Genomic DNA, 22,952 nt, shown 5'->3' with positions numbered 1-22,952 from the left:
CAAAACCTAGTGATTGTTATTTTAATTAGAAAGTGTCAGACTTTTTTTTTAAACAAAGAGATGCTCTTAAGTACTTATAGAATATTACAAAGTTTCCTGAATGCCAAAATTTTTTTTTTTTTTTTTTTTTTTTTTTGCTGTATGTGGGCCTCTCACTGTTGTGGCCTCTCCCATTGCGGAGCACAGGCTCCGGACGCGCAGGCCCAGCGGCCATGGCTCACAGGCCCAGCCGCTCCGCGGCACGTGGGATCCTCCCGGGCCGGGGCACGAACCCCTGTCCCCTGCATCAGCAGGCGGACTCTCAACCACTGCACCACCAGGGAAGCCCGAATGCCAAAATTTTTGAATCATGTGCAATGGACCTATAAAAAATATTCAAATACACATTTTATAAAATACACATGTGGCTACTTTCATTGCAATATTAAAACTGCAATAGCAAAATTTTAAGCTGTCACCATTACAATTGGAGAACTGAATTTATTTGCCTTTTGTGGGATAAAATTAGACTCAGCATCTAATTAGTTGGTTGGCAAATTTCTTTTCTCAGCTAGTAAATATTTAAATGAAACCTACATTGTGTAAATCAGTGTACTAGAGTTCATTTAGGATCATGAATTTCCTCATTTCACTAGATGATTTTCTTCTCTTTGACTTCCTATATGTATTTAGTTTTCAGACATGGAAAATAAAGTTGTAGTTAACAATCTTAGCATAGAAATAATAACGAGTGCAAAAGAAAAAATGGGAGAATAAAATTAGCCTGAATACATGTCACCAAAAAAGCAGTACATCAAATTGAGTGTGTGAATATATGTATGTAAAACACATAAAACACATAGGAATACAGTCTCTCCAAAAAACATTTTGTAGAATAGTGGTGAGAGAATAAGAAGAATAGGGACTAGAGAATAATGGCTTAAAGAATTAACACCTGGATAGAAGTCTAGTTATAGAGATTCTGTAATCATACATACTCTGACAATTAAAGATATATTTTAATTTCTAGTATTACTTTACTATAATTAAGAGAGTACTGGGGCTTCCCTGGTGGCGCAGTGGTTGAGAGTCTGCCTGCCGATGCAGGGGACACGGGTTCGTGCCCCGGTCCGGGAAGATCCCACATGCCGCGGAGCGGCTGGGCCCGTGAGCCATGGCCGCTGAGCCTGCACGTCCGGAGCCTGTGCTCCGCAACAGGAGAGGCCACAGCAGTGAGAGGCCTGCGTACCACAAAAAAAAAAAAAAAAAAAAAGAGAGAGAACTATTTTTTTGGTCAGATTACAAGGTATAAAAATCTGACAGGACTTCCCTGGTGGCGCAGTGGTTAAGAATCTGCCTGCCAATGCAGGGGACACAGGTTTGAGCCCTGGTCCAGGAAGATCTCACATGCCGCGAAGCAACTAAGCCCGTGCACCACAACTACTGAGCCTGCGCTATAGAGCCTGCGAGCCACAACTACTGAGCTCCCGCATCACAACTACTGAGGCTCACGCGCCTAGAGCCCGTGCTCTGCAACAAGAGAAGCCACCTTAATGAGAAGCCTGTGCACTGCAATGAAGAGTAGCCACTGCTCTCCACAGCTAGAGAAAGCCCAGGTGCAGCAATGAAGACTCAATGCAGCCAAAAAAAAAAAGAAAAAAAAATCTGACAAATATGTTATTATCCTTTAACTGTAACCTGATCCTCTAAACTGCAACTCTAACATGGTATTGACTCCACATTTATATAGCAACATTAAAAGGCAGCTTTTCAATAGGCTAGTGTTTTGTCATAAATTCTTGACAACTGAGAGTCATAATTTCCACCAACACTTAACACACTTAACACTTTAAACATATGAAGTTGTGGCATGTGGTCATGAACAGCATACTTTTAATGGTTAGGGAATTATGAAGACTTGCATGATATTCTGAGCTTATGTAGAGCTATTTTAGATGAAAAGTTCAAATCTACAATCTTCACATTAAAATGTATCTAAGCCAGTGCAAACTGTAATCTAAAAACACGTTTTACAAGTGACACATATTCAAGCTCAGACACGTAACATGAAGGAACTGAGACTCAGGCAATTGCAACATCAGGAATTAAATAACCACTTTTAGCTTGGCATTTCTTTACCTTTAATACATGACCCAATTTACAGATAAACGTTTCAAAGAGAAATGCACTAAAATGACGGGTTTTGTAGTTCAGAACTATAAAAAAATATTTAAAACCCTGCATTTTTAGAGTTATAGGTCCTAATAAAGTATTTCAACCTTCAAATAAAGCAGAGAAACAAAGGTAATAACATTATGTATTCATGTATGAAGTGTTTTCCTCTATGCTTTCTTTTGAGGGGGTTAATTTCTGGAGATTAGAGATTGTACCTTGTTTATGATCACTAGAGTCCACTGTATTCTATATTACACCATGCTGCATGATACATGAATAGAACATATTCTAAAATCCTTTGAGAGCTAGACGTGATCAATAGGATTTTTAACCAAGAGAAACAGAACACATGCAAGTATGAATATATATAAATGAGGAAAGGTATATGGAGAAATACTCTGTGAAATATAAATTACTTTATAGATGTAAAATTTGTGCAGAGTAGGAATGCAACAAGAGTGAACAGTTCCTCTATGATGGTCTTGTGTAATGCAGTAGCCATAAATCTGGGCCAGCTGTACCACTCTTCCAGCATCCTCCAGGATCCTTTGTTGTTATGACTTCAACTGCCCCTTCTAAAGCTTTCAAACAGTACAGAGTTCTAAAGGAAAGTGATTGCATTTGCTGTTGGCTGGTCAGGCTGTGACTGACAAGTATGTAATTTTCTCTTAGAGTTGGACAGAACAGAGGAGAAGGAGGTGGGATTTCTCCTCACTATATAGTATAATTTATCAGAGAATATTGTTGTATTCCATATCTGAGGTAGCGCCACTGAATATACTAAACATTTAATATTAATAGCCATGTTGCAATATTCAGTTTAGATTAACAAACACTTACTGACTATCTATTATATGTCAGGCATAGTCGTAGATACTAAGGATATAGCCATGAATTAGACCAGGGCAAATTTCTGGTGTCTACAAGAGGAGAAAAAAGCTCTTCAAAACAAATAAATTCAATGAAAAATATAGGCCAACATCTGGAAGTGGGAAGATGAGAGAAAGCTTCCTGAGCTATGCAATGCCTGAAAGCTTAGACAGTCTTTTAAGGCAGAAAGCTGCATGAACAAAAGCATGAAAATATAAAATAGCCTGTATGGAGGGAAGTTGGTGAGGGAGGGCAAGAGGAGTGGGAGGGGAGGAGAGAGAGAGCGTGCGAATACACGTGGTGTTGGAATGACTTGTGAGATGGGAAATGCTAAAGGGTGAGACTGGAGAGATACAATAATGGAAAGCTTTAAATACCATAATCTAAGAAGCCTGAATTTTATCCTGCTCAGCTGATAAAAAGTTATTAAATGGCTGAAGGCACAGAAGAAATGTATTCAAATTTGCATGGCAGGTAAACAGAGGACAAACTATAGCTGAGAGATCAATTTAGAAAGCTAGTCCATGAGCAACAGAAGGAACTGAGAGACTAGAATGAAATGAAGAAATATTTTGAAGGCTACAACTGTTGGGTCTTAAACCTTGTGATGATACTCATTACTAGTAAGATCCATTTTAAATCTTTCTTAAAACATATCGATCCATGCTTTTCAGAAGGTTTCTATACCAAACCCAAACTGGGTCTATGTTAACTATGTATGAGTTAGATTTAAATTAGGTCCCTAATTTCTGATAAAGTACCCTCTGATTTCTGTGGACTCCAAAACCAGTATTATATTACTATGATTATAGACACTGGAAAACTCGTTTTGGTTTCACTTTTAACTTTCCTTAGCATTTAAAAATGCAACTTCATTTTTTTTCACTTGGATAAATCAAAGAAGAGAAGTAAATGTCTATGTTCAGTTGTTTTTAAGCTAAAGAATGACTTACTGCATACTTCTTCTCAAATGCTTTTCAAACCAATCTTTGGTTATTTTTTACTGGACTAACTGTGTGAGAATGGTTTGAAGCTGCCCTCAATGGCTAGGTAATTTTAAATAAAATATTCAGTTCCTTAGCTGCACTAGCTACAATGCAAGTGCTCAACAGTCACATGTGGCTTGTAACTACAGAGCTGGACTTTGTAGATATAGGACATTTCCTCCATTGAAGTTCTATTGGACAATGCTGGTCTAAAACATAAATCTCTTTAAATTTCAGCCCTGGAAACATAGTAGGCACTTGATTCTTTCTGGTTAAGATGTTGAATCTATAATAGTGTGCCCTTCAGAGCTACAAAATATATTGTATTTTAGTAGTATAATAATAAAGTCATTAATACTTAAGTACATGTGATACTTGACCAATATCACATAAAATCCCTGCTTATTCATATTTACTTCTGTGGAAACTGATTATTTAAATTATTTAAGTTCATGGAGTAATCCAAATAACGACTCAATCTTTTTTTTTTTCTTTTTTGCAGGGGGTTGCTATTCTAAGGGAAATAAGGTAAAAATAAAAACTGAGTAGTTCATCTTTACCAGTTTTGGCTCTTAGAAAAGAAAGATAAGTTTTGAAAATATTTCTCTCTCTCCATAAAATGTCACTAGTAGCATCCTCTATGATGAACTGTAACATTTATGTTTCCATCCTCCTACTCTTCTGAAATCTAACTTTAAAAGTATATGCGGGCTTCCTTGGTGGCACAGTGGTTGAGAATCTGGCTGCCAATGCAGGAGACACGAGTTCGAGCCCTGGTCTGGGAAGATCCCACATGCCGCGGAGCAACTAAGCCCGTGAGCCACAACTACTGAGCCTGCGCGTCTGGAGCCTGTGGTCCGCAACAAGAGAGGCCGTGACAGTGAGTGGCCCCCGCTTGTCGCAACTAGAGAAAACCCTCGCACAGAAACGAAGACCCAACACAGCCAAAAAAAAAAAAAAAGTATATGCACTTTCAAGTTCAATGGAATGAATGTGAATGGAAACGAAACATTAAGGTGCCTTAATAATGAGAACAGGCTCACATATTTGAGTGTTTACATACTCTAGCTGCACAACAGAGTTTAAGCTGTATTCACACAACAGTCACAGAACAGCAAAAACTAGGCTAGACCAGAGACCACAGCACTGAAAGAAAGGAAACGATACTTAATTTAGACATAAAGTAGATTGACTGTTGGAAGCAAAATTCTATTCATAGTCCCCACCCAGGGTGTGGAGTGCTGTTCATACTATACTCACAGTACTGGTTCCAACTTAATCTCTCATAATCAGGAATGTGCTGCCAACCACAGAGCAATGGATAGGGAGTGTGTGGTAATTACACCACAAACAACACGGGAACAGATACTCTCATTAGAAAACAGACAATTTCTCAGATCTTGAGATGGAGTAGAGACAGGTGGAAAAGAAAATACTGGGAACATGGGCTTCCCTGGTGGCGCAGTGGTTGAGAGTCCGCCTGCCGATGCAGGGGACACGGGTTCGTGCCCCAGTCCGGGAAGATCCCACATGCCGCGGAGCGGCTGGGCCCGTGAGCCATGGCCGCTGAGCCTGCGCGTCCAGAGCCTGTGCTCCGCAACGGGAGAGGCCACAACAGTGAGAGGCCCGCGTACCGCAAAAACAAACAAACAAACAAACAAACAAAAAAAACTGGGAATAGGGAAGAAAGGAAAAGAGTATAATAGTACAGTCCAATGCTGAGGTGAAAAGAGTGAAATGAAAAGAATAAAGCAAAAAAAGTGAATGACATCAAATTTTAAAACTAGTTTCCATGAGAGAAAGCTGTTATGTTTCTTCCTGCCCCTCCCTCACTGCTTTATGAATGTAGAAAACTATTAATAATCATCATAATAATCTTATAATTTTAAAACTTCAACTACAATTTCTTTCTTGGGATCTTTTTTGTTCCTAACTTTATTTTGTTCCCAAAGAAATTAGAGCACTCAATACCAACCACTGCTTTTTGATAGTTTACTCTCTTATGCCATCAGGTACAGGATAACCATCTTACAGATCCTACCGCAGTAAAGCCCCATCAAAACACTATCCAAAACAAAGCAAAACAAAATCCCACTATCTGCCACAACAGAGGATATGACACAATGGAGCTTCATCTTAACCCATATCCAGTGTGGTTTATTGAAGGAAAAACCAAATGAGCCTTTCTTTCATAATAATATCTTGTTTTACTGTATTAAAAATTATATAATTTTACTAGGAAGAGACCTAAGGGGTTTGTTTAGGTGGTTAGTTGAGTGTCCAACTTCCCAGGCAGTAAAATATTTTCCCAACAATATATCTGAAATGTTTCTGGTTTCTGCTTGAAATCAGAATGGCAGAACGGAAAAAATCTTATTCTGGGGCTTCAGAGACCTGGATTCTAAATTCAGCTCTGTTATGATTTATGAATTATGTCTTTCCTTTGGCAAACTAGTCTACTCTGGGTGTCTGAAAATGAGATGTTTGATTTAAATGATATCCAAATTCCTTCCAATACCAAACTCCATGATTTTAATGTCTGATCTCCCCTGTGCTAGTTGGCTGGTTGATGCTGTCAGCTGAGGAGATGCTATGGAGGTGATTTAGGTACAGGCTCCTTTCAAGAGGATGGGGCCTGGGCTAAGGTAAGGGCTATACATTTGAGGTTGAAGGAGACAACTGTCTTTCCCATTAGTTCAATGAATCTCCTCACGTGCCCCAAAGAACAAACTGCAATTTAGCAACTTCTTTTCTTCTGTCTGTTGTATTATCCAAGTGAACACTGTAACACATCCTTTTTTAAAAATTAAGAGGTAACATGTGGTGGGAAATTCTTAGACTGGAATGCTGAAATCTCTCATGGAAATCTACAATCTCCCATAATAATGGAAAATTTATCATTAACCAGTTATGTGATCTTGGGTACATGATTAAATCTTCACAAGCCCAAGCACATGTGCTTTAAGACCTCTTCTAATTCTAAAATTACTGATACCCAGTAGCAACTTCCAATTGTAAAGATCACAAAAACTGTACAGAGTATTAATATCTTTAAATGCTTTAGTCCACAGAAAAGGGATCTATGAAGCCTACTATTCATAAGAATTAAATGAGATAAATGGGTTTATATTATTTTCCATTCTTTTTTTTTCTTTGTATACTAGCTGAAATCTTCATATTGGCAATCTGTACTTTGCTCGGCTAACATAAATTATCTTACCTTTAGAAAAAGACAGCACAGCATAAAACCAGTAAATTATTCAACTAAATAACTAATAAAATTATTGCTTTTGAATTCCAAACCTCAAACGTTCCTTTCAAACAATGCTTTTAGTCTAAAGCAAATATAATTTATTACTACTTGCAAGTTACTATATAATAATGGAGTTTATTTAAGGTGCTATATTTCCATAATAAACCAACATTTTCAAGGTGTTCTGTTTTCCTTAACTTGGTCATAAAATATACTCTGGGGGGAAAATGGGTAGGTTCTTTGTGGGAACAAATGCTTTTGAAACTCTTTAATACAAAGAAAGATTTCAGGATAGAAATTGTCCTATATCAAATAATTGAAAGCATATTTATTTTTAAAAAGAAATCTTTTCCTTTTCTTTTATCTCTTATAATAAACCTAAAATTTCTAAATCTGGAAATTTTTTTTTGTAACAAGTTACCATTTTGAAAAAATAAGAGTTTACAGAGATTATATATCATCTTTGCAGATATATATATGCATATCTGAAAACAAGTTGGTCTATTTGAGTTTCCATAGTACACTTACACACACATGCATGCACGTTTCCCAAGAAGATAAAAGACTTCTATGCAAACCACGACATAATTTGACTTAATACTCACTTTATAGGACATCCCCATAAATCACCTATTCAAACAAAACATGTTAAACAGACTATTTATTGCAGCATAATTTAACAAATTAAAAATATTTTCACTAAAGTTTTGATGTTTTACTATTTGACTCTCATCCAAGGTTCAAGTGTAAAAAACACTTTCCTCACTTCACTAATCCAAACTACTATTAATTTACCAAATAGTAAGTCAGATAATCTTTTGAAACGTACACCTGAAAACATTATAAATTAATATTTTAATATTTACATGTTAAGAAAATATACCGGGGCTTCCCTGGTGGCGCAGTGGTTTAGAGTCCGCCTGCCAATGCAGGGGACGCGGGTTTGTGCCCCGGTCCGGGAAGATCCCACATGCCACAGAGCGGCTGGGCCCGTGAGCCATGGCCGCTGAGCCCGCGTACCGCAAAAAAAAAAAAAAAAAGAAAGAAAATATACCAGTCAACCTTTTTTTTTTTTTTTTTGCAGTACGCGGGCCTCTCACTGTTGTGGGCTGTCCCGTTGCAGAGCGCAGGCTCCGGACGCGCAGGCTCAGCGGCCATGGCTCATGGGCCCAGCCGCGCTCCGCGGCATGTGGGATTTTCCCCGGACCGGGGCACGAACCCATGTCTCCTGCATCGGCAGGCGGACTCTCAACCACTGCGCCACCAGGGAAGCCCCCAGTCAACCTTTTAAATGTTAGAAACAGTCATCTAACTTGGTGTGTATCTTCATTATTTATATTCTGAGACAATCATGGTTTTATCTATTTGAATCATTGAGGGATTTTTTTTTCCACAACGGGCAGAATTTCTTTACATAAATGTCTCCATGAGGGAATGCTCATAAGAATGTCAGGCTAAATTATATTCATATGTTAGCTGTTGTGCAACACTAAATAGTCATGAAATACAACTTCTGAAAGGAGAGACTTTATTTTAAGCTACAAAGTGACTGCTTTTTGCTGTCACAACTCTAAAAGTTTACTTATCAGAGTTAAACAGTGAAATCATGCATAAAACAAATTTCTAAGTTTTTATTTTCTTTGAAAAATAAAAGTCTTTTCAAGTCTTTGAAAGTTTTTAGATCTAGGTTATATTCGACCATCTCATAATGCTGGCTAATGTTTTAAAAAATGCAATTATATATAAACCCGTAATATTAATTAAGTGTTCAATAATTTCCTCCATAATTTCTATTTCCCCACTAATTTGCAACTCCTGAATTGAAAAAAAAAGTGCAAAACTTCATTTATGAAAAGTAAAGCACAATGTAGGGTCTATTTTCAGTCCTAGAACTATGCTTAAAACTTAAGTAACAGACCAAACCTTTAGCAGAGTACTGTAAAGGCAACCTATGAATCAAAAATATTCACTAGGACAATGATCTTAAAAATGAATATGACCCTTGATTATGTTACTACTCTCACTGAACTAGAAGCACCTTAAAGCTCCCTTTAATCACCTATGTTCCAGGGGTCTAGAAGCAGCAGTTATAAAACTTTAATCTTCAAAAATGCAGAGGATTAGGGACTTCCCTGGTGGTCCAGCGGTAAAGAATCTGCCTTCTAATGCAGGGGACACAGGTTCAACCCCTGGTCAGGGAACTAGGATCCCACATGCCACAGGGCAACTAAGCCCTCGTGCCACAACTACTGAGCTTGCGCACCTTTACTAGAGAGCCCACGTGTGCAGAGCCCACATACTCTGGAACCTGCACGCCACAACTACAGAGCCCACACGCCCCGGAGCCTGCACACCACAACTAGAGAGAAGCCCGCGCACCGTAAGGAAGAGCCCGCACACCTCAATGAAGACTCCGTGTGCCACAACTATGCAGCCAAAAATAAATAAAATAAATAAATAAATCTTTTTAAAAATGTAGAGGATTAGATTGAAAACTCTTATTTTGCCCTCTCTTCTACTTATCTATATTAAAAACAGCCTCTATCCATGTCTAGAACATAATTTTATTCTGTTCAACATATTGTGCTTTGTGTGTGAATAGGTACTTTTGAAACAGAGCTTTCCCCTGTAAATAATAACTGATAATTTATAAAGTTATTTTATGCCCCCATAATAGGATTGTAATAATTTGATTTATTAATCATTTTACATTCATTACCCAAGTAATTTGTGTTAAGCCCATTTTACACATACGGTAACTTAAGACGGAGTGATTAAGCCCAGCTGCTGAACTAAGGATCACATAGCTACTGAGTTGGGTAAATAATTCAAGCCTAGGCTGTCTGACTCTAAATCTATAAACCTAAACACTATGATTTTAAAAATGTAGATTTAAAACTTCATTCCAGACCAAAGAAATTATAATCTCCAGGAGTCGTGTCCCAAAATGTGTTTTTTGAAGCTGGTGGTTTGGGAACCACTGCACTGTCACCAGTCTACGCTGCCTCCCTGGGATTGCTGATTTTGATTAACTGCACCTCATTTCCATGAACCAGTCCTTTACAGAAGCCTCCCACAAGATAGTACATGATAGCCAGTGCTGTGGAGGATTAAAAAGAAGTAGAAAACATGGCTCCTGCCTACCTAAAATATTGAGAGACTTATACAGCGGCTGGACTGGGTGTGTTTAGTAAGGATGACTTTGTGGTAGCACTGTACTTTGATTAGGGTTTTTGTGGAAGGAAGAACAGAAATTGACAGAGAAGAAAGAGCCTAACTTGGCTACAAAGGTTTGGCAGTGGAAATAAGACTTATGGAATGGTTTACTAACCCTTCTTTATTTCAAAACACAATTTTAAATACTTCAATTCTCTCTCAAACACACACGAAATTACTAACCTTCTTCATTCATGGCTTCTCTCAGAACCTGAAGTTTCTTTTGTCTTTCTCGGATTCGGTCCAAAGCACTTGATATTGCTGAGGAGGTGGGCAATTCTCGTGTGTGAAACACTGGATCCATTTTCTGAGGGCCAAAGATATCCAAGGCTATGCTTCCATCTGAGTATCTTGCCTCCTTTTTCCTAGGAGTAGTTGAAGTTCGTACTGTTACCGCCTCAGGTAGACAGTGTTGGTGTCTGTCAGTCTCCCCAGAAGAGATGTCTCTGTCACCTGTGCAAAGCAAGTCCATGGATGAAGCCCAAATCTTCTTCTTGGGAAGCGCATCAATGCCAGGGATAGCTTTTTTTTCTGGGCCACTAGTTTTGAACTGGTAAGGGGAGCAAGAATTTTCAGAATCTTCATGTCCAGAATTATTATCTGATGAAATGTCCTTGAAATAAACTTCTTCATATTGTGTGTCTCTGATGGACAGAAATCCCATAGATTTACTAAGCCCTTTGTTAAGAAAGGTCTGATGAGAGAACGGAGACTTGTATGTGTCTAGTACATCAGAAGTAGAGCTTCTTCCTGGAATGATAAGAATCTATCATGTATGGACAGAATTTTTAGAAAATAACTGGAATGTAACCTTATTATTGACAATGAAAGTGGTGGCAATTTCCTAATTCTCCGAATGGAGGAAGAGAGATGAAATGGGATGGTGGTGATGATAAGGGAAATGGAAAGAGATGTTATGTTTGTATAACTTTTCATAGTCCAACGTTTCTTACCTAATGATATCAATAATATATTGAATAATATATTGAATCAATAATATATTGAACTTACTTCTTAAAGTAGCATTATTTTATATTCAAAGGTGAATGATTTTATTTTCAAAGGTGAATGATTTTAAAAAATAGATAAGAGTTTCTGATACAACCAGTTTGGTAGAATATTAATTATTCATGAAACGATTTGGGGTAATAATAGAATATGTAGTATACTCCTTTAACTTCTAAAGATATAATTCAAATAGGTATTATTTCAATATAAAGCCCTGCCATTTTCTGGTCATTTTAAATAAACATGCTTAAAGAAGAAACAAAGAATTCTTGCTATATTCTGGATGGAAAAAAGATTGTAGTATTTGGAATTCTTAAGTATCAAAGTTTTATTATGATTAGATATGTTTTCAGAAAATTTGATTATGTTTGAAATCCACACAACTTGACTGTGTTTAAATTATGTAAGAAACAATTTTTCCACGGCAGACCATCGTGTACTGAAATAGTTTTTCCTCTTGAACACAATGTATCAATATTTGTCAACTAGAAGAAATTACCCATTCTTATTTATGCTTTAGTCTTTGATGTAGTTAAAACCAGTATGCCATTCTAGTTTTTTTTTAAGGCAGCAGTCTAAATGCATTGAGGCACAGCAAAAATGTCCAACCAGAATTTTTTTGAATTCATAGATTCAACAACAAAAAAAATCACACATATATATGGTTCCACTATTAAAAAGAGAAATGTAGAAAAATATAGTTACTAACCCAATAGCTCATAAACACTGAAGATTTCCTGTGTGACCTTCTGTGATCCCTCTTTCATAACCTATTTGCTATGGATACAATGTAAAATGATGACTAAAACCTTCCTGATAATAAATCACTTATTAACTCATTTGAAGAAGTCAATTGCTTCTTCAGGGTAACAACTATAAGCTCTAATTCCCTGACCACAAATTTTACCTTAATAATCATAGAAAAGTAAATTAATTTCAGAATGGCAACATATAATTGCTTGAAAATTAGATTCAAATGTTTTCTTGGTACTCATCTTCCCCCTGAACATGGATCCACTCAAGTGCAAATAAGGATAACATCGCCTATTTGGGGCACATCATCTGTAGCAGCAGTCCCCAATCTTTTTGGCACCAGGGACTGGGTTCACGGAAGACAATTTTTCCATATACTGGGGGAGGGGGATGATGGTTCAGGGGGTAATGTGAGTGCTGGGGAACAAAGGGGAGCAGCACATGAAGCTTCACTCGCTCGCCCACCACTCACCTCCTGCTGTGCAGGCCAGTTCCTAACAGGCCATGGACCGGTACCTGTTCATGGCCCCGGGGGTTGGGGACCCCTGATCTACAGAATACTGGGAAATATACCACACCACATCTAGACACATAGATTGCCACAGACTTTAGATTCTAATATAAAATAATTTTAAATTGATAAATATGTTTATCTTAAAGTATCTCAGTGGTGAATTACATTCTTAAAACACATATTGACTCATTAATTTAAAATTGTATTAAATATAAAGAACAAAGATACTCTTAAAAATTGATAGAATACAATAGATAAAAAATAAGACTCAAAAGGATTTACAGATCATAGAATCACAGATGAACTCATCAATCTGCCTTCTTTTACTATCTTGACTACCAACAAGTAGTCAAAACTTGGAGAAAATCAAACAAGTGGGTATTCTGGCAGCACCATAAATTCACGGTCAACCACTTCGGACACTCAACATCATGTGCTAAGAGTAAGTTCACTCACTTTCCACAACTGATTCATTTTTCCTCATTCTTCAGATTTCCCACCTTAACTCTCATCTCTCTTTACCTGATGAGCTGGTCTCATATTCCACCAAGAAAATAGTTGTCAGAAGACAACTCATTCTTCCATGACTAATTCTACCTATCCACCCGTGTCTGCAATCTTTTCCCTTCTGTCTCAAAGGATGAAACTTCTTACCAAAGGCCAATTCCCGATATGTGTTCAATTCCCCCCTCCTCTTAGTTTACCAACGATTTTATTTCTTTGGTTAACTTCTGCCCTCTCTGCTTCCATCTTTATTATCCCCCATTTCTACTGAGTCATTCCCATTAGTACACAAAACGTGCTCTAATATCTCTATAACAAAACCAAACTAAACAAAACCTCGCCCCTATTACCACATTTCCCCTCTAGCTACTGCTGTCTCCAATTTCTCACTTCCCATTCATTATTCTACCCACTTTAGTCAACTTCCCATTCCTCTACACCTTGGCAACTCTCATCATGTATCACTGATGATACCCATATTACCAAATCCAGTGGACACTTCTGCATCCATATCTTACCTACCTCTCAGCAACAACTAATAGTGATGACAATCCCTTAACGAATCACTTTCCTCTCTGTACAAGCTTGGTTTCTTCCTACTTCTCAGACTGCTCATTCTAAGTCTGCTTTTCCTACTCCTCTACTGGATATCCAAATGTTGGCTTTCCTCAGATGTCAGTTTTAGAACCCTATCTTTTCACTCTTTCTTTATACAATTTCACCTATTAACAAGGCTTTAAATATTATCTATATACTGACAATTCCCCAATTTATTTTCTTGGCACTGATCTCTTCTGGGAGCTCCAGTCTGAAACAACTGGACCTTCTACTAGTATATCTCAGAAGCACCACAAACTGAACATGCTTAAAACCAATCTTTTGCTTCCCATACCCAGAGATGTCCATTTACCCTGGTCTTTCCAACCTGAATAAGTGTTACCATTATACAACTGACGGCTCAAAACAGAAATACGGGCACCCTCCTGAAACCCTTCATCTTCCTAATTCTCCATATCAAACCCATCAGAAAGTGCTGGCTATCTAAATTCTCAAAGATATGTTACTCTGTTATTTCCAATTCCACTGGCATCACCCTATTCCCAATTGACATTATCACTTGACTAGATAACTGCAATGGCCTACCTGCTTCTTTTTTCATCCAACTACCCTCCACCCAGCAGCCAGAACTAACTTTCAAAAACACATTCCATGATGTCACCATCCTGCTTAATAAGTCTCAAAGGCATACTATTGCACTCCAAATAAAATCTAGACTCCTTCTGGGCATGCCACTTGAATCCTTTTTAGTCTCATCTCCACTTTCCTTATTCCATCCAGGCCACAGGTTTTTCTCTGTTGAGGTCTCTTAAATGTTAGGACCTTTCTTATGGTTAGTTGTTTCTTATTCTATAGTTTTATTTTAAATATGACTTCTTCAGTGAAGCTGACCACTATTGAAATAGATCACTTTCCAAATGTATCATGAGTCTATTACATTCGTAATGGTAAATTATTCTCTTTTAGGTCATTAGTATTTACCAGCTATCTATTGCTGGACCATGGTATCCTAAAAGAGCCATGTCTTCTCACTAGTCATATGAAGCTTAAAACTAATTGCTAATAAGGTGGCTCTTGGACAACTACGGCTTTATAAATGCTAGGTCTTTATTGTCTTTATAAAAATTACTAGATATAAAATATTTCAGTTCATGGTTATTAAAAACTTCAGAAAGTTATTTTAAATTCTGCAGGGTAGAACAAAATTATAATGAAAATAATTCATTTAAAGGTTTATATTAACTTCCTATTCTGTTTCTACAAAATATGGCTCATTTTGCTTTATATGTTTGGAAATCACATTATGATAGCTAACTTAAAATCTCATGACTGTTACTTATAAAGTAATGATTTTGAACCACAATTCTCTTCTAGTAGCCAACAGGACAAAGAAAGGCATGGTGACATAGGAAGAGGAGTGAGAAAGTAAGATGAGGGGAAGGGAAGGGAGAGGGCAGTGATACTCTTCAGGAAAACAGCAAAAAAAATTGTGGAAGTGTGAAACAAGGTTCAAAGTGGTACGTATATACTTGTTACAAATGCTCTAAAGTAAAATTGTAAGAGCTATGAGCTACAAAAAGCATTAAAGGGAGAAACTGAGTGTGGATGACCTTTTGAAGGAAAAGAAAGGAAGTGGTAGGAAAGAGATGTTTTGAGCTAAGTGGTTTCTCCAGTGGATCTTCTAGCCTAGGACTGCTTTTCTTTGATTTTGGGGAAAAAAAGGAGACATACCTTTAGGTAGAGACACAGAGAGGTGGATTTCAGCTGGTTATAAACATACTATTCTTAAATCACATATTCCTAACTGGCCGGAGTCTCAATGTGTTTTGTCATGTCAATGATGCTCACTGTCTTCAACTACACAACAAGATATGTAATTGCCTGATTAACACTTCACTGGTGGATAAAATACATATGGCATCATACACAGCAATATAGTATCATGGTTGCTTTGTGCTGCTAAAGCACTAGGGAAAAAATTTCACTAATCTGAGAACTCAAAATTAGAGTTCAAATATAGCATTTGGCCATATAAATGAGGAAAAACGTGGAATTCTAGGCCCTCTTATTAGATGCTTCAGTCTAGTAAACAAGTGAAAACCATTTACTGTTAATACCAGTGTCACCTCAAATAACTATATTTGAGAGTAGACAAAATGCAATTTCTTCAGATGCTTTCCAGATCTTTCCAAACATGTGCCCAGGCTATTATAATTACTTTATTAAACAAGCAAAAAACAGCACTGAAATCATTAATTAAGTTCACCTAATAGCTATGCTCACTACTCATTTTGATCACAGGAAATTAAACTAATGGTATTTCTGAAAGCAATGCCATTGTAGCTACTTTTTAAAAGATTTCAGGTGGAGCTTTCCGTGGTATTTTCCTATCCTGGCAGACTTAGAAGCTCCTTCATCTAAACTCACAGAGCATGCTGGACCTCTATGAAGACATTCTCTCACTGTATTAAAATTATCCATTTTATTATATATCTGTCATCACTCCTACTCATTTCCTCACCCCCACCCCCAACTGGAACAATACGTAAGGGATCATGTCTTACTCGTTTTTGTATTTACTGTTCCTGATAAAAGAAATTCTAAAAAAAATGCTTGCAGAATGGACTGGTTATATAACTTTTGAAACCTTTTAAAGTCAATTTAGGTAGCATAATCTACCAGAAAGATTACTGTCAAAAGATGGGGTTTTAACTAGCTTTGTCATTCAATCCATGAGCTGGGGCAGGCCACTTAATTTGTTTCTCACTTCCTTCATCTACAAAAATGTGGATATAATTTATGTCTTCTTCTTAGAGGTGACAGGATAAACGAACTAACCCATTTGAACTATTATGAGCTCTTCTGAACAAGTAGCAACATAAAGTTCTAAATTTTGTTTCTATTTTATTTTTCTCAGCATATAATTATCTACTGAGGGAGAATTTAAGTTCTTTTGAAAGAAAGTCATAAAACCAGAAATCAAAAGATCTCCTGGAAAAGTTTTAGATTCTATAATTTAAAAAATCAAGTTATTCAGAACAGAACAATTAGTGACTATAGGTAGATTTTTCCACCTTAAAGAATGCTCTGAGTTCAGAAACAGTTTACAGACAACATTAGATTACATACAATTATAAGTATTCAAATTTAAAATGAAACTACAAACATTTTCCTTTTGGAGGGTGCGTAGTTTGCTAAAAAGTAAATGGCAAACAATAAATAAATGTTGAAGAGCTATGAATAAAAGATTTTAAGATCATAAAGAGTATTCATAATATAACATATTCCATTTATTAAATTAAATTGAAAAAATCTTCCTTGTAAAGTACATTGTGTTTTAACTATTTTTGTTATTTATGATGAACATTATCCTTAATGGGATATCATCATTCATCTTTCTCCTCACACTGAGTCTCAAAAAATTCACAGCATCTCTTAGAAGCTAACTTCAAAATGACATTTCAGTATTAAAAGAGGCTCCCCGATTCCCCATCTGTCTTCACAAATGTGTTCAGGTACATAAAAAAAGAAACATGATATTATCAATACGCCCAAGTTCTGAAGCACTATCATGTTGATCTAATCAAGGTGTAGGCTTCCACCTTAAGCTTTCTTGGCAGGAAATGTTTGATTTCTTTCTGCTTAGTGAAGCCTTTTATCAGCACTGACAGTATTATATAACAGAGTGGAGGCGCACAGCCCACTAGTTTAGGCCTTAGCTTCTGTAACAGATCTCAGAGGTAAGATGTAAGGAGAGACCTTTTATGATCATTTACTCATAGATGAAAAATTTTATTGTTAAGTTTTAGTTGAACAATCAGATCACTTAGATACAAGGCATTATGTCTAAAATTGCTTACTTCTTTTAATCTAATTCTGTATCTCACTGCCCATCTTGACATTTTATTTATTGAGAACAGTGGTCAGGAATCTAATAAACTAAGTTATCACTACATAAAGGCTTTAGGTTGGTCTGCATCAAAGAGAATGCTTTACTACTAATGTAATACGACAACGTTGCTTTGCTGCAAGTGACCACTGACAGTTAAGAATTGGCACTGTCCAAAGGTAACACCAGTGTCCTAAAAGAATATTTCTTTTTCATGAGTTAATTTTTTAATCTTAAGAGTTATATTAATAAGTGTGTGCCACTGACTATTAGTTCCTAATTGCTTCTGTCTGGTAATGTCTGTAATTAGTATACTATGTGGATTCTGTCCTTGAGATGTGGTTTTACAAATTTATTAAAGATAAATTAAAAGAGACTTTGAGCAGTAATATTATGGTAAGCAATGGCTAAGATGGGCTGAGGATCCAAAAGGCTATTGTTTCTTTAAGTATAAGGACCTCTAGTTCTACCCCAACTACAGGAACTAATTTAGGTTTATCCTGAGTGACAAATTATAATTCCTTACAAATTCTCTTGAGTTTAGATATTGGGGAGACTGTACGCTCCAATAAGGAGATAGGATTATTAGAGAATTAAAATCTATGGACAGTCTATTTAAAGATTTATCTGTTAATTTTCTTAAGTTACTACAGTCACTTCTAGATTATCTGCATTTGGACAGTCTATTAGTCATAAGAATTCTAGAGCACTATTAGACAGTAATACTAAGTCTTAATATTACAAAAACAAAGTCATAAATAAAAGGCATTAATACTTTGGTTTAAAACTTCTGATACATTTGTTGTTATAATAAAATAGTCTAATAACGAGCCAAGATGGTGAACAAGAGTTTATTTTTTACTCTGCACACAACTTAATGCTTAAAATAGGCTATCTAAAAAATTAAATCATAGAGTCTCATAGATTTCTTTTCAGAACCATTAACATTTTATTACAAATGTATTACTATATCTAATAGTTTTATAAAACTTTTTCTCATACTCATTCAATCAACAAATATTCATTTAACACTTACAAAAACTAACATGCTTAATAGTAGATTTTCCCCATCTCTAGCATCTATGTGTCCAGAAAGCTTAATTTTGTATATGACTTTCACAAATATATGTATATATGTAAATGACAAGTAAATAACTTGCTATTTAAAGTATGCTATAGATAAAACATATAACCAACAAGGAATTACTGTATATACAGGGAACTCTGCTCAATACTCTGTAATAACCTAAATGGGAAAAGAATTTGAAAAAGAATAGATACATGTGTATGTATTGATATAACTGAATCACTTTGCTGTACACCTGAAACTAACACAACATTGTTAATCAACTATACTCCAATACAAAATGAAAATTAAAAGAATAAAATAACTTACCAGCAAAAAAAAAAGTATGTTATAGAGTTGGCATAGATTCAGTTCAATCTCTATTGCTACCTCTAAAATGTTACATAACAATTGATGTCTGAAACAATAAGACCCTGAATATCATTGAAAGTAATATAATCTAAACTATGTTAACACTTGTGAGTCTTTAAAATTTGATAAACTAAATATGGCGGGGTGATCTTTTTCTGCAGATTCTGTAGATTCATGATGAAGAGGGATAGAATGGGGGGTCTCATATATTTGGGAACATTTTTTATTCTTAGAAAAAACAAACTACCCTTAAAAATTAATAATAATATAACATATTTACTAAATCAACAAGTAACAACCAAGCATACAAACTTCAATTTATATCCTGGACACTTAATGACAGCAGGAGATGACAGAAGGGAACTACGAAAAGAGAGAAAGAACAGGAAAGAGAAATAAGGAAGCAAGGAGGAGGGGAGAAAGGGAGATAAGAGGAGAATAAGAAGGGAGGAAGAAATAGAAAGATGATAAATAAGAGAAACAAATCATTTCTTTTAAATCTAATGTTTACTTATTAAAGTATTCACTGTGGACCTCCCTGGTGGCACAGTGGTTAAGAATCTGCCTGCCAATGCAGGGGACATGGGTTCGATCCCTGGCCCGGGTAGATCCTACATGCCGTGGAGCAACTAAGCCCATGTGCCACAACTACTGAGCCTGTGCTCTAGAGCCTGCGCGCTGCAACTACTGAGCCTGTGCACCACAACTACTGAAGCCCTCATGCTCTAGGGCTCGCGTGCTGCAACTACTGAGCCTGCATGCTGCAACTACTGAAGCCCGTGCGCCTAGAGCCCATGCTCCACAACGAGAGAAGCCACGGCAATGAGAAGCCCAAGCACCGCAACAAAGAGTAGCCCCCACTCTCTGCAACTAGAGAAAGCCTGCACACAGCAATGAAGACCCAACGCAACCAAAAAAAAAAAAAATTCATTGTCTCCTTGAAAAAGACTCGTTCTGTTCTAAAACAGGGAATTGATTCAAAATTTGATAGATTAACAAAGTGCTGCTATTCTTAGCACCAAGGTTCACATGATATCTTACCTCAAATTCGAGTATTGTTTTAAGATAAAAGAAAACAGATTTTTACCTATGAGAGGAAGGTGTCTCTATATACAAGGACGTAAGTATAGTAAGAAAATACAAGGAAGGGTTAAAAATACTTTTTTAAAAATTGCCATCAAAGCATTGTAAAAACTAAGTTAAACAAAGTCTGCCTTCTTTTCTGACCCACACATAAACTAATAATATATGTATTAGAAACAGAACTTTATCTAACCTGAAGTAAATTGACTATATTGATGATATGAAAGCTAAGATACCTTTTCAGAAAAACAATCCTTATTCTCAATAAGTAAAATGAAAGTACCAAAACAGACACGGAACTAACTGCATTATTACAGAATCACTCCATTAGAAATGATTTCATTGCTTTTCTTTGACTTCTTAAGATAAGCAGTACACTTGCTTAGGGCACATCCTTCCCTCTCAGACATGACAGTTCTGAATTCTGCAAAACTTTTAGTCCAGATAATCAAATGTCTATATTTAGTTTCCACAATGAGAGTTTCTCATAGGTTTTAAATAAGATAGCTGTGCTCTGATTATCTAATTAAGCAGTTAAACATCTTAACATTTTAATCTGACTATATCAATTGGAATGTTTTATTAGAATATATTTAGGCAATATTTACATTTACTTTAACTCCAGCTTCAAGACTTAAGACAATAAAATATTTCACCCATAAAATATTTTTGTTAATGTTTAAATTATAACTATTAATATTGCTTGATGAAAAGAGAACAAAGATAATCAACAAAAGTTCATTTTATAAATAAGCCAAGCTTGAAACTTATCACTGAAAAATAAACTTTCACATAAAAATTTAGTTTTTCTACTTCCATTTCTTGTGTTTTGAATTTCTATTCATTTCCTTAAAAAATCAATTTAATAACTATGTAGAACCTATAATTATCTAATGCTATTGGCAAATAGCAAAACCACTCTTCATCAGTCTTTACTCAGTCAGCATCATATAACCTAAGTTAGTATTTGGTAACTCTAAGTCATGAAATTCGTTGGTCATAAAATCAATTTAGTGGGCTGCGATTAGCATTAAAAAAAGAAACAGAATAGAAAATAACAGTGTGCAGCAAGAATAATGTTGCTTTCTGAAACTTTTGTTTTAGTAGCATTTATGTTCATAAATACGTGTTTTGTCGTACTTTAAAATGTATCTTTAATACAAAATACCATGATAAGGTAAATAAATGATATTATTGCTACAATAACAATACTGGGAAAGAAATTATTTACCATGGTGTCCTGATTGTATTAATATTTTCTGCATAACTATCATGGATGTATATATTAATACACCTAGTGTTCCTTATCTGTACGGTGCCTCCACTTTGCACACTTATGTTACGATTATGGTCACAATTCCCAGATTTCCAAGCTAGGTTAAGTATGATTTTGTAAAGGAAACAATAACTAAGGTTAAAGCCTAAAAGTTTCCTATTAATATACTCTTACCTGTTGGTAATCCTTTTCCTCTCAATCGGTCTCGGATAGTCTGGCTTCGATCAGGCTTTTGCTCACTGTTAGGGGAAAGCTGATCCGTCTGTACATAGGTAATCAAAAGTCAAGTTTGACAATAGAATCTCCCTTTTATTTTCATGGTAATTGTCTACAGAATGACACCAGTTAGATAATTTTTGGAGAGTATAACATTTAAGTAAAAACACTCCACGTTTGTTATTGTTAATATATATTCCTTGGATAAGATTTATGTAGCTTAGTTCTGGCCAATTCATCTTCAGGAAATAAAAGCCAAGAAACATCTATCAAAGACTAATTTGCTAACTAGGGAACAAAATTAGCCAAATTAAAGTAGTTAAAATGAGTTCCATTTCAAAACAACACACTTGAAGTATTCTTTTTTTTTCCAAACTGATAACTACTTTCACCTCTCAAGTGTGACTATAATTTTAAAACCATATTAATTCTGGTATGATAAAGCTCTCTCCTAATTGCAACTATGCACTGAGGGTGCTGATTTAAATTATTTTCGAAAATAATTTTCTAGATTTTGCCTGCCAGAAATTACATTTGAGAAATATTTTAAACTAAATAGACATATTGAGGGATGACAAATTTAAATCAATACTTTTTTGAGACCCTTTAGAACAAAATGTTTAAGTAGTCTTAAACTTTAATAACTTAAACCGAGGGCATTTGTTTAAAATCAAGCACATCAAATTCCACATTACAAGGGGTAAAATGTTAGAATACTGAGTTTATTCAGCTGATCAATTAGAGTAGAAACTTCAAGAAATAAATGTAAAGAGAGAGAATGGTAAAGAGAAATTACTTAATTCTGACACCAAGAACATGCACACTTATCTGTTTACACACACAGACACACAATCATTTTAATATTCCTCCATGAGTGAAACTTATTTAAGTATGAATTAAAAATCCATTTAAGGTAGTATTTGAGGTATTATACTTCCTACCTATAAGAAGACTTAAATGGAACTATTTCTGAAATGATGTTATCATTTAAATTATATAAATAATACTGGTCCACATTGCACTATATTGGCAGTAACTGAAGAGATAAGATCCTGTATCATCTTTGTGAATTCCTGCATTGACACTACTATTAATAATAGTTGTCATTTACTGAGCAATTACTATAAAGCAGGCACTACCTGAAGTGCTTTATAATACTTTATGTTAATTATCCAAGAACCTCATGTGGTATATATTATTATTATCTTCATATTACAATAAAGGGAGAAATAGC

General features: G+C 35.8%; 1 protein-coding gene across 8 annotated transcripts in view; it reads right to left on the bottom strand.

The window, feature by feature from the left end:
* The window catches only part of PTPN13 (protein tyrosine phosphatase non-receptor type 13), a 222,311-nt gene that overhangs the window by 104,607 nt on the left and 94,752 nt on the right, over positions 1-22,952 (bottom strand). For 6 of the 8 annotated variants that reach the window (XM_081238122.1, XM_081238124.1, XM_081238125.1 and 3 more), the window contains 2 exons: positions 21,677-21,764; positions 10,663-11,229 (listed from right to left, as the gene is read on the bottom strand). In XM_081238122.1, the coding sequence (XP_081094248.1) occupies positions 10,663-11,229; positions 21,677-21,764 (655 nt within the window). The remainder of the gene's footprint in view (positions 1-10,662; positions 11,230-21,676; positions 21,765-22,952) is intronic. The other 2 variants (XM_081238126.1, XM_081238128.1) reach the window with 2 other exon arrangements.

The sequence above is a fragment of the Mesoplodon bidens genome, assembly GCF_964165515.1.
Source record: "Mesoplodon bidens genome assembly, chromosome: 1".
NCBI lineage: Eukaryota > Metazoa > Chordata > Mammalia > Artiodactyla > Ziphiidae > Mesoplodon > Mesoplodon bidens.
Note: the sequence above shows the minus strand (reverse complement) of the source record. Positions and strands in the feature narration are given on the sequence as shown.